At 30.8% G+C, this 13,381-nt stretch overlaps 1 protein-coding gene across 1 annotated transcript in view; it reads right to left on the bottom strand.

Moving 5' to 3' along the window:
* The window catches only part of LOC127728205 (uncharacterized), a 30,897-nt gene that overhangs the window by 15,257 nt on the left and 2,259 nt on the right, over window positions 1-13,381 (bottom strand). The window contains exons 2-4 of the mRNA XM_052235432.1: window positions 7,426-7,574; window positions 3,973-4,098; window positions 2,050-2,231 (exon numbers count right to left, since the gene is read on the bottom strand). Coding sequence (XP_052091392.1) covers window positions 2,050-2,231; window positions 3,973-4,098; window positions 7,426-7,567 — 450 coding nt within the window. The 5' untranslated portion in view covers window positions 7,568-7,574. The remainder of the gene's footprint in view (window positions 1-2,049; window positions 2,232-3,972; window positions 4,099-7,425; window positions 7,575-13,381) is intronic.

The following is a 13,381-nucleotide window of genomic DNA, read 5'->3' as shown; positions in this document are numbered from 1 at the left end:
CCCCCCAAAAAAAAAAAAAACCAACCTTCCTATTGTGGTGTGGAACCTTGTGCTAAAAATGAATAGAGATCCATTAACTTATACTCAAGTTATTGCCTGCAAACCAGAAAAATAGTTGTTTTCGGCCCCTTTTCGACCCCTAATTATTAAAAGATATGGGCTATGACCCTCCAAAAATCATTCTTAACTTTCCTTTTGAAGTTTGGGACCTTGTGGTAAAATTTCCTAGAAATATATACTCTTATACACCAATTATTGTCCTGAAACAAATTTTTAGGCCCTAATTCTTAAACAGCTATGACAATAACCCTCAAAATAAATCCCAACCTTTCTATTGTGGTATGAAACCTTGTGCTAAAGTTTAATAGAAATCCATACACTTATACTCAAGTTATTGTCTGTGAACCAGACAAAAAAATGGTTTTTGTTAGACCCTTTTTGGCCCCAAATTCCTAAACAGCTATGACAATAACCCCCAAAATTAATCCCAACCTTCCTATTGTGGTGTGGAACCTTGTGCTAAAATTTTGACCAAAGAAATATCTCTTATACTCAAGTTATTATCTTAAAACCAGACAAATAATTGTTTTTGACCCCTTTCTGGCTCCTAATTACAAAACAGCTAAGACAATAACCCCCAAAATCAATCCCAACCCTCCTATTGTGGTACGGAACCTTGTACTAAAATTTCTTACACATCCATACACTTACAATAAAGTTATTGTCTGCGAACCAATTTATTTTCCATGAACCAGTAAAACTGACCTTTTTTGGCCCCTAATTATAAAATCACATGGACAAAAGCCCCCAAAAACAAATCCAAACAAACTTTAGTGGTATGAAACTTTGTGCTAAAATTTCATAGAGATCCATGAACTTGTACTCAAGTTATTGTCTGCGAACCAAAATGTCTTCAGACGCAGACACAGACAATACCATAACATAATACTACCAAAAAAAACATGTAAGAATTCTGAATAGTAATAGAGATTAGGGTTTACATGCATATTTCATGGTTGTAATGCATTTGATAGAAGTACACTTTGTGTTGATTGTTTACAATATTTTTTAAGTCTTTTGACAGTATCTAATATGTGATTATTTTAGGGTTGATTTTATTAGGTTATACTAAATCTGTATATTTTATGAGGGTTTGAATGGGGTATACAGAATAGAGAATAATGGCCCCCAAAATATGGGACAAACCTATATCTGCACAAAAATTGACAGTTATTATGTTTGCACGAACAAATGGCATTATGGTTGCACAAAGTTACCTGTAATTTACCTGAGTTTGAAGTTTTCACCTGTGTTTTAATCCTGATAAATATATAATTGCAGAAGTCTTTGTTTGTCAATTCAATTTTAATCTATTTTGCTTAAGGCTATTCCATTAAAATGTATGTGGGAGGGTAGGAAAGGACTTTCAAAATATCCCTACAACCAAGAACCATTTTTTAGATAATTTTGCATAATAGTAGACGCATACTGAAAAAAGACCCATGACCCACATTCAATAATTAAACTTCCCTTCCTACCCTCCCACATACATTTTAATGGAATTGCCCTTATGTCAGAGTCATGATTGTTTCAATTATGTTCAAACTGATTTACTTGATATAATTCAATTAATAATGTTGTATATTTTGATTTTTGAACAGGTAAATTTCACGCAAAAGTTGAAAAAAATCACAAAAACATAAGGCACCTAGAAAATAAATAGAGAAAATTAGCAAAAAAAAAATTAAGAATAGAGAATAATGGGGTGCAAAAGTATAAAGTTTAATAGTGGAAAATAAAAGAATTTGGTAATAATTGTACTAAACAAAAATGAATGATGTACAGAATAAAGAAATCATCTAATTACAGAAAAATGTAATAGCAAAATTAGTTGTATGAGAATTTTACCAGAAAGCGTTATTTTCAAAGATAAAGAAAAATCCATTTAAAGAATACAGAATTTAAGGAACCCCATCCAGAACCTCTTTTATTACTGTATACATAACATGTATACATATACTTAATAACTGTTGACTTTATGGTTGTTACCCTTGTATTTCTTGGTTGATTAAGTTTATCATACAACTGTTTGTTGAGGTATTTCATGGCTCCATACAGAGCACATCTGGCTGCAAGTCTTGACTTTTCTCCCCAGTTTACACCATCAGCTATGAGCAGTATACAATTATTTTTTCTTGCACAAATGGCAAATGCATCAGCAATTGGATCTCCTAAAAATATAATTAGACTGGAAAGTTTTGCAGCTTAATTCAAAGAATCTATCAGATTATAATAAGTCATTGATGGATGGTAATTTTCCAACCATTTGGATCTTCAACAATATTTTCAATCAGTTTCACAATGAATTAACTTTGCATTTACTATGGCTCCTATCACAATATGATAAAAATAACCTGACATCAAAGAGATATGACTAACCTATGTTATTATACCTCAGTATGTTTTTTCTATATAAAAAAGAATGAAATATTTGTGCTATTTCATTCCACAGACTATTTGCCAGTCAATAGTTTCAAAGACTATTACCCCGGTCAATAGTTTTATAAACATATTTCCCGTACTTTTTCATACTAATTTTTCATTGGACAACAATGACGTCATCGACTATTCTGCTTGGATTTGTGCACTTGGCAACGTTAAACTCTGAAATATTGTAAACGTTATAATCTGTATGTATCTGTCGTAATTTCAAATTAATATATTACTTACCAGAAGCAATTGAAAAAGAAAATCTACGCGACATATTTTAAGAACTAAAACATGTAATGTATGGTATTGGTCTGTCGTCGTCTTCATAATCTGGGATTGCTTTGGTGTACGGTAAAATATTTTAGCTAATGTTTATCATATGCACAGGAATTTTTACACAAGGATTCCTGGTCTTGATTACAGTAAATAGGTTATTGACAAATACCACACAGGGAAAAAAACCTGATAGTTCATGTTGTACATGTTTATGTGATCATTTTTTTTTCAAGTGGTTAATGTAGTCTTTTTAGAAAGTTGTTTTGTTCGGTATAATAAAACACTTAATGACTGGTTATGAGGGTAATAGCAAGTTTGTTGTCCCTTTGAAACTAACTATTGCCCTCGGCTTCGCCTCGAGCAATAGTTGGTATCTCAGGGACAACAAACTTGCTATTACCCTCATACCCAGTCAATAGGTGTATACTACTGAACAATTAACTTTAGCAAATTTGTTATGCTGCAAACACCGGAATAAGTACAATACATTTTTGTAGGTGTCATTTTTTTGTTTTGTGAATAAACAGTATATGAAAATTAAAGCACTTTTATTTTCCCATCACGTATGGTATACTTTTGTTCAACTTTTCATCCATCTGTCCATGCTGCAAGTCCTGATTATACTTAGGTTTGCTTTTGCCAGTTTCGGACCTTTGCCAAACTTGTATACGATGTTTTCGTTAGTAAATACAAACTGCCTTTCATTTCTTAGGGTTCTTTTTGTTGTTATTCTTAAGTTATTGGAATTTAAATTCAAAGAATTTGACAATTTAGATCACATATCATTATAACTTGTTTGCTTTGTTGAACAGTGTAGAAAAGTCTTTTACAAAATATTTATTAATCTATATTACTAGTAATTGGACTTTAATCTTTAAAATTCTATGATTTGGAGAAATTGTCTCACAATAACTGAAATTTGATGAGTTATCAAACTGACGTACTGGAGTCATAGGACTTTTTCAAATACAGACACAACTTTATGTGTCTTGCAAAAAAATAAAATTTTCATCTAATTCCATGAGATTTTACTACGTCCTGACTTTTAAATCATATTTCATACTTTCAGATTTGTTGTGGCTTGGAGTGATGAGACTGTTTCTCTTTATCCATCACTGTTTTCAAGATGATACCCATTAATACTATAAGTTCATAAATATTATTAAAGGATAATCATTTTAAAATTGTGTTTTTACTGTGTTTTACCTGACATTTTTCCATTGACAGGATGTTGTTCATAAAGTGAGATACAAATCCCATAACCTTTCTCTGACTTCTTTTTCCAGTCTGTAATTCCTGCGACATCAACACTATTGAATCCTGTATTTCCATCTGTTAAAATCAAATCACAAATTAAATTCTAAAATAATGGATATGGTATAAAATATCCATACTTTTTTAATTGGGAATTACATCTTTTAACGTAATTTATGAAATAGTCATTGTTGAATAATTGAGAATAAAGTACTTTGAATGAAAAAAATGAATTAACAGCTGCACCTAAAGAAAACTTTTTTCTTTCAGGAAATTTCTAATTTTCATCAATTATCTGAGCATCCCTTCTGGGCATGTTTCAAAAATACTATTTTGGTTTAAAATATTTTCAAAGTATCATTCAATATATAACAGATACATCTAAAACATGAAATTTTAAGATTAAACTATCAAAAAACAAGAGGCTGTCAGAGTAACAGCAAACCGGATTTCCTGCAGAGGTCGAACCCTGAACAGTTGAGCAAGTATGGACACTACATTTAAGCTTAAAACAGCTCTGAATTTGGATTGTGATTCAATATTTGACACAGCATATGTTTGTGACACAAAATGAATGTGGTCAAAGAACTGAAATATTTGAAATTGGACATTTACGTATTATGGTCCAATATCAATGTACATTGTTAGAATCAGCATATCAGAGAACCCCAAGAATTCAATTTTTGATGAAATCAAACAAAAGTTTAATTAGGACCCTTTGGACCTCAATGTGGACCAATTTGATAAAGGAGCCCACAATCCAAATCTCTAAATACATGGTTAGATTCAGCATTTCGAAGAACCCCATAAATTCAATTTTTGTTGAATCAAACAAAGTTTAATTTTGGACCCTGATTTGGACCAACTTGAAAACTGGGCCCAAAAATCTAATATTTAAATACAGGTTTAGATTCAGCATTTGAAAGAACCCTATATATATTTAATTTCTGTTGAAATGAAACACAGTTTAATTTTATCCATATAATTTTCTGTTCAAAGGTAAATAACTCAAACTGAATAAATTATAAACACATAGTTCTCTAAAATTAGATATGATTTAAGCACTATTTTCTTAAATTAGATATGATGTTACACAATGTATATCTATTTTCAAATTATAATCAAATATATAATTAATAGTTCCAAATATTTTTTCTTTCATTTGTCACAAACTAATATAGATCTGCAACTTATCTATCTATGTCAACAACTTTATCTACACAATGTAATGTAATGAAATATATCCCTTAATAAAAAAAGATTATTATCTAATTAAAGGAGTTCACTTCATCAAAAAAAATTATATATAAGCATTCAGAAAATTAGTTTATACAGAATAACAAACAAACCCACCACAAAATTCATCAAACAAGTAACCAAAGAAAAGAAAAAAAAAATCCAAAATGTCATTTATCATTCATACAATGTCTTTTGAACATCTTTTAAAAAATGAGTTATTTCCCTATGAACAGAATGGAGTAATTAATAAGAATTTCATCAAAAAAGGGCTATTACTCAACAACAAGAAAAGCTAAAATCATGAAAATTGAACTTCACCTTCATTTAGTCACAGGAAACAACATATCTAAATTTGAAAAAATTTCGTCAAAGCATTTTCATGTTCATTAACGGACACTGTTTGGTAGCCGCCTGCCGTACATCCCCAAATCAATAACCGATTTTTCTTTTGAAAATCCAGTTAATTAAGTGTCCTGAAGTGTATTTAAATTTTCCTTTTAAATTCAATGGCAGATAATTATATTGAATTTGATAGGACAATTTGGTTTTGAGGGGATTTTTCAAGAAAATAAAGCCTGTGGCCCCCTATTTTTATTAGATAAGTTTTGTGAAAAGTAATTCTCTCAATGAAAAAAGTAAAAATAACAAAAATATCGAAATCCAAGGAAAATTCCAAACAGAAAGTCCCTTATCGAATGGCAAAATCAAAAGCTCAAACACATCAAACGAATGGAAAACAACTGTCATATTCCTGACTTGGAACAGGCATTTCCTTATGTAGAAAATGGTGGATAAAACCTGGTTTTATAGCTAGCTAAACCTCTCACTTGTAGGACAGTTGCATAAAATTAAATTATATTGACCATGATGTGTGAACAAAACAAACAGACATAATAGGTAAAAATGTCAAAAATAGGGGTAGCAGTCAACATTGTGTTATAATCTTAATCACTATAAAAACAAACATATATGTCAACAAAGAAAAACAAAATGGCATATAGACAAAGCACATTAGCAAAAATGAAAGACAAGAATACAAAAAATGACCATAGCACAATAACACAATGGCGGGATGTATAAGTACCGAGCCACGCCAAAAGAATATTACCACAGTGAAGGTTTATAATTTACAAAGACAAATAAAAGAACACTATAACACGTAATTAAGATGATAAACAACATCAGTACCTAGAATCTATACTAAGTTCGTTCGCGGTAACTCAGGAAGACCATCATGTATTATTTGTGAAGAATTTATGAATTTTAATCAATCCTATCATTTAATGTTTCCTCAATAAAAAATAAAAGAAGAATGCGTCTGAGCCTCTGAGGACACTAATGCCCCTGCTCAAGCTTTCCAATTTCCAAATTAAAAAGGGGCATAACTCTATAACAGTAAATGACTCACTGCCAAAATTAAAACTCTGTCTGCAAGTTTTGGTTCTTTTAATGGCATATGTCTAGTAAAGACATCTACGTGTATTCAGCATCTAAATGAAAATGTTTTTATTAATCGGCATAAAAGATCTTAGAAAATCAGACTTATTGGACCACTTTCCAGTCCTTAAATGTATATCAGACTTTTCAAGACCAAAATCAGTCAAGTTTCCTTTTATTGGTTCACCTGTTATTGAGAAGAAGTTTTTCTAACTTCAACCAATCAGAAATTGATCAGAAAGGCCATGGCAGCAATGTTTGTTGACTAATTGGCACCAAAGTAACAAAACTTGAAGGACCTTGTTAGGTACATACATGTACAACAAAAAATCATTCCAAATTAAAAAAAAAATCATTTTTTGCTCTTCTTTAGTCAGTTAGTGTCTTATCAAAACATGAGTAGGGCCATGATTTAAACTTCAATTGGAAGGATTATTGCGATCAGACAAATAGAAAAAATGTTTTAACATGAACTTCTGATGGTAAACAACAATGATCATGATGAAGATAATCAAATAGAGTTAAAGACTGCACAAGACAGTTTAACAATTACAAATGTTGGTGGTTTTATTAAAAGGATGCTAAAAAACATATTTTCCAAAACAGAAGTATATTGAAAACTGTCAGATTGATGCATCAAATATATAGTGCATTGATATGTAATGGAGACATATTAGTAAGTTTTGTGTAACTAAGTGAAAACAATAAGAGGATGTCATCTATATATACTTTGTTCTCTAACAGGAAATGCTAGGCCATCATCTGGTCCTGTGTAACTTGCTGTTATTTCATCGTCCAAAGTATCCAAATCCAACACAGGAATATCGTCTGGTATCTTCCCTGAGAAAAGTTCATGACTATAGCTTGCCATTCTAGCCCTGTAAAAACACAATATTACAAAAATATTAATCATGTTAATAAATACTTTAATGTACAAATGATGTAAGTTACTCTTATCCGAAATGAAATCTTTATTCAGATGCTCCAAACCTAACATTACATTTTGTTTTATTTATGTGGGATTACATGCATGAGAATGATGAGCTATTTTTTTTTAACTAAACGTGGAGCAATGATTGAAACAAAAGTGCATTTTTTGTTTGCATAAAAAAATATTCCATTCAAAGAATATATTTTTATATTACATGTATTAGAAAGTAAAAGTTTACAGCTATGAAATATCTTTTTTTAAACAAAATTCTGAGGACAGATCTTGTGAGAAATCACAACTAAAAGTGAAAATGAATATTTTCCCCTGCTTTTTACATACATTCTATACATTTATAAATCTTTTTCCCAAATTTTTGATTGACAATATTTTTGCAGAAAATGCTACATTTGAGATGGATAACCATCCTATCCTTTCTTTTCTATTACATGAATTAATAGACCTTACTAACCATTACTGAGCATCACAGTCATTCCCATCACAAGAGAAAATATTTGATGCCACAAAAGAAAAGATGTTGAATGAAGTCAAAAGTTCAAGCATACCTGTCAACCTATGAAAATGAAAATGCAGGTCATGCATGACCTGCATTGAGAAAAAAACTCAGGTTGTAATGCATACAAACTTTTTACAGCTGAATTTAAGTATTTTTTATGGGACATTTTGTAATATTCTAAATCTAACAGTTCATGAGTTTCCAAAATATGTTCAAAAGGTTGAGTATTATTTGAAAATAATTTAAAGCTTTAAGTTTATTTTTTCATTGCATTTATAAGCCATTGAAATATTAATGCATTATACTATATCAATTCAAGCCAAGCCCCCTCTTCTTCATTCATTCATTGTTTTAAACCTATCCACAAGCCACATTTTGTACAACATATTAAAGCCATTTAGCATCAATATACAGCTTTATTTATTATTCCATTAGCATGATTAGGAGGTAGTGGATAATAGAATATATAATTTAAGATTTTTAATCATTTAAAGAAAGTAGAGATGAATAAATGGGGAATGTGTCCATGGGACACAGATGATGCCCCCGCTTGCATATCATATAAAGTTATAAACTGAAGAACGGTAAAAGTGACACTACCCAAATTTGTACTTGATCTGACTTTTGTGGTAATAAGTATTGTGTATAAGTTTCATAACATTTGGTTGAGGCAAACTAAAGTTAGAGAACGGAAACCAACTTTCAGATGGACGGACAAGGGTAAAACTTAATGCCCCCTCCGCTACAGCGGGGTTATAAAAAAATAATTTTCAAAATATTTAATTTTTCAATTGTTCTAAGGTAGAAAAATAATAGAAAGTAATATTCTGATATGTATTTGCATTCAATTTGCCTTAGATTTAATCTTTTTACAAATAAAACATAAATCTAAGAAGTATATAATATTGTGAAAGGTGGCAAAAAAGGGGAGTAACTCAATTTTTTTTTTCAAACAACTTTGAAATACATAAATCATTTATGACCTTAAAGGGAAAATTCGCGATTTTTTACTTTTCATCTTATTATGTTCATAATACCATAAAAAACATATTTACCAAGTTTTATCTGGATATGAACACTAATAAAGAAGAAAATTGGGAATTAATAATTTAATTTATTCCAACTTCCTGACTTATGTGACGTAGTTTAAGTCTTTTTGCATGCCGGGAGTGAATAAATCTCGTTGTAAGTCTTGTTCGTTAATCATCTAATAACGCGATTTAAAGCGCATCAACGACTTTTGGCGTAGCTATTAACCAACTAATAATTAAGAAAGTAAAGTGATCCGCCGTGCAACTTTCAAAATTAAAATGTACAATTTATATTTAAAGGATTTCTGATATGATTATAGCAATAAAAGTAAATCATACAATAGAATATATATTCATGAATTTTTTTTCCGACGGATATTTTGAACAAACATATATAACTGATATTGTTTTACAAATGCATGTTTGTATTCTCACCTGAAGGCTTTTACTTCAGTCTAGTACTGTGTAAATACAATGTGTATTGTACTGTGACACTAAGTGACCACCTGTTGAATGCGTGGTTAAATTCAAGGTAATTAAAAGATTAGCATTCTGTAATTCTATTCTTTTGATCTTCACTCAGTGAATTTTAGCCAACACGGTTCACCGTTACAGGTGTGAACAACATTTCGTATGAATGATAAAAACATTAATTATTTGGGGAGGAATATGGTGGCAAAATACAATGTTTAGAGAAAATTATCGCGGTTACATGATAAATATAGCTTGGTCCGTCCACAGCGATCTACATTTACCTAATCGGGAATGCCCTTATTAAAATATTTAAAATCTCACAACGTATACATACTTTAGCTATTTGACCAACGATGTTTAAAAAAATAACAGAATCAATCTAACGTTAACTTTCCTTTTTTGAATGGAGACAGACCGGAGGAATCAATTTTCAATGTGCTTTATATCTTGTACCTTTGCAAGGCTTATTATTCATTCATAAACCCACTTTATACCAGAGACATATATGTCAGTCTTAACTGACAAGAATACACCTAAAGTGGACAAGCAGTATTTTCTTTAAGTTTCTGTGATTTAATACTAAGAAAGAAAAAAATCCCGAAATTAATTTGATACTTTGATACTCAATATTTTTCCTGGAAAATATTCATATCCTCGTTTGGTCTGAAAATAAGATAAGAATTTGGTATACAGAACATGCAGAAGTGTGAATGTCATAAAACCTTGTTATATCAGAAACCATTATAAGTGTGAACCTGTATACGTAAGACCTCATGGGACGTCACCTAACCACATACAGGTAATATACAAGTAGCTAGATGTTATACACGGAAATGTCAAGGTAAATCACTACCGATATGATTGTACCAATGCAAAGAAAATTCTGATGATTGTGAAGCATGACCATTCATGATTTTAGTGGAGTCTTAGGTAGAAATTGCCGGTACGATTTAAATTCTGACTATATTTTTTTCTCTCAATTTAAATCACTGAACTTAAAAAAAAAAGAAACATACGCCCAAGATCAGAATTCTTCATGTAAATTCATAAATACAACGTTCTTATTTTGTAACTTTCGATATACTTCACCCCCAACCACCGCCCCCTCCCAACCTGGGAACAGTATATCTAACATTACAATGTTTGTGTACCTGCCCAAATAAAAAAAAAAGATGAAAAAAGAAAGAGATGAACGGTAAGTCACATCAGATTCAAATATTTATATGGTTGATTGTCGTTAACTAGAGATGTAAAGTTACATGTCTCTGCGTTAACTTATAAGAATGACAGGAAAGTCTATACTTGAAATAGATTTATGATGAATAATATGCAACTACAGCACCCCTTTTTATCAAAGTGTACATGCATGTATTTTAATGACTGTCCGTTATTTCGATTAAGAATGACAATTGTACGTGAAATTCTATAGTTGCCAGTGAGACTTTTTTTTACCAGATATGCGACTTTTTGTATTTATATTTTCTCTTATATTACTCTCATTTAATATTTTATGCATAAGTGCAATATTAGGAATGGTTTATCCCCCCTCCCTTTTAAGCTAACTAAATAAATTAATCAACCTTCTAGCTGACCAGACGTTAACACATCTACTATCAGTCAATTCGGAGTGAAGTTTTTTTATTTCTTCAAATAAGCTTTTTGGGGATCATTAGTGTACGTCCAGTGGCATATATATTACATGCATGTCGGAACAGGAAAATTGACATGAGGTATAATAGAACCATGTTCACATTATTACATTATTATATATAATACACAACCATTGAGATGATGACGACTTTCTTAAACTGTTCAAAATAATCTTATGGAAATAAAAATCTGTGATTTTACTATGTGCATAACTTTGATGAACCAAAGCAAGTTAGATATAAATAAATAAAATAAATAAAAATAAATAAAATAAATAAAATAAATAAATAATTATTTTATTATAGTGTCACATATTTGATCAAACAATATATATATACAACAATTCATAAATCGAAAAACAGAGATCAAATATCCAGCCTTAGAATAGACTTATGAGACACTTAGATATCGACCTGTATTTAAATCAGATTGGTTTTGGATGTTTCTCTCGTATATTCAATATACATGTATATATTCTAAATTGCGACTATCTATAGTTCCGTAACCTTCTATCTAGGCGTATAATCCAATGATCGACAAGTGCGTACATTTTGTTAAATCAATATTTGTACGTTTCAAAATGTCCATAATTATTGACAACGAGTAATTACTTACATTTTCCCCAATTTATGTTTGGAAAATATGTAAATATATTTTTATTTTATCAAATCTTTTTTTGGAATTATTTAGATTTTCATAAATGTTCTTTTACACCATAAATGTTATTTATAAACAAGCGTACGAGTTTAGTCATATATATAATGGCTATTATATCTATGGTTTAGTAAAGACTAGCATATCACTATCGGACACGCAAGACAAAGATGTATATTCACCTGATAGTTTCAAAATGGAAAGTTACAAGTTATCGTCCGTGTACACTTCTCAATACCCTCAGAGGTGAAGTGATGCACGAACTTGCTTTATGTAATTGTGTAATAAGAGTTTTCAAGCCCGACAGGAAATCGCTTGAATACCTGGACGTGTCAACTCACAATACCTCTGGGAACAATTCCTTTAGCAATGCTGGTGATCAGATAAGGGAAGGTCCGAATTTATTTAAATAAGATTATTACATAAATGAATTATGAACACACTAGATTTTCGAAAACATTTTTACACGGAACACTTAATTTATCACTTTGAACTTTTTAACTAATTTTCATTAACATTTCTTGTTTCAAAAACTTAGTAAAAAAAAAAACAGTTTCAAAACGACAGACCATAGTACTAGTTATTCAAAAAAATTATATATAATTACATTTTCCGTATCAAGTTAGTTAGGAAAGGTTGCATGCACAACCATGTCTATTATAATCTTTTTTTGTGACCCGGGAAACTGTTTAGGCTTTCCTTGTCGGGTAAAACAACCGTACGCTTGACAAGATATCGACACTCAATTACGGCTACATTAGGTTACTGCTTGTTTTGGTCCTTTGTGGTTTATAGATATATCGTGGTTTCTATTCTGGGATGATGTCAAAATGGCTGCACGCGGAGAAGTGATACTCTAAATTTAAAATCGATGGTGATCTCTTATCTAGCAGAATTAAACTTTAATATTTATGAATTTGTGGTTTTTTATACATAATCAACATAATATCAATTTTTCATTTTTTTGCGAAGTTTCCCTTTAAGCTATGGTAATTGGTGTTAATTAACAGTGTGTTTGACACCAAAGCTGTCAAGTGTAGCCATGCACTAAATGGGTCACTTAATTTGACAGTTAACAGCTAGTTCAACTTCTGTCCAGAAAGATAATAACATGCACTATGCTATGTCCATGTTCAAAACGTACAAGTTTAACATGTTGGGGACAACCCACCACATGGCAATCTGATTAATACCAGCCTCCACTATCCACTTGCTTCTGTAGGGTCGGGAGAACACTAATATCGGGTCATGTACGGTGACCCCATAATTCAGCCAATCAGATCGCTACTTTAACTACAAACGCAAGTGGATAGTGAGGGCTGGTTTTAATCAGACTGACCACATGGGGAATAGTTCCCCAAAAGAGTAACTATCCCGCAAATCAGGGATATTTATCTAGTATTAAAAAAACTTTGTTTTTAATCCACATTT

The sequence above is a fragment of the Mytilus californianus genome, unplaced genomic scaffold, assembly GCF_021869535.1.
Source record: "Mytilus californianus isolate M0D057914Y unplaced genomic scaffold, xbMytCali1.0.p SCAF_2, whole genome shotgun sequence".
Taxonomy (NCBI): Eukaryota; Metazoa; Mollusca; class Bivalvia; order Mytilida; family Mytilidae; genus Mytilus; species Mytilus californianus.
The sequence above is the reverse complement of the archived record's forward strand: the minus strand, read 5'-3'. Positions and strand labels throughout refer to the sequence as shown.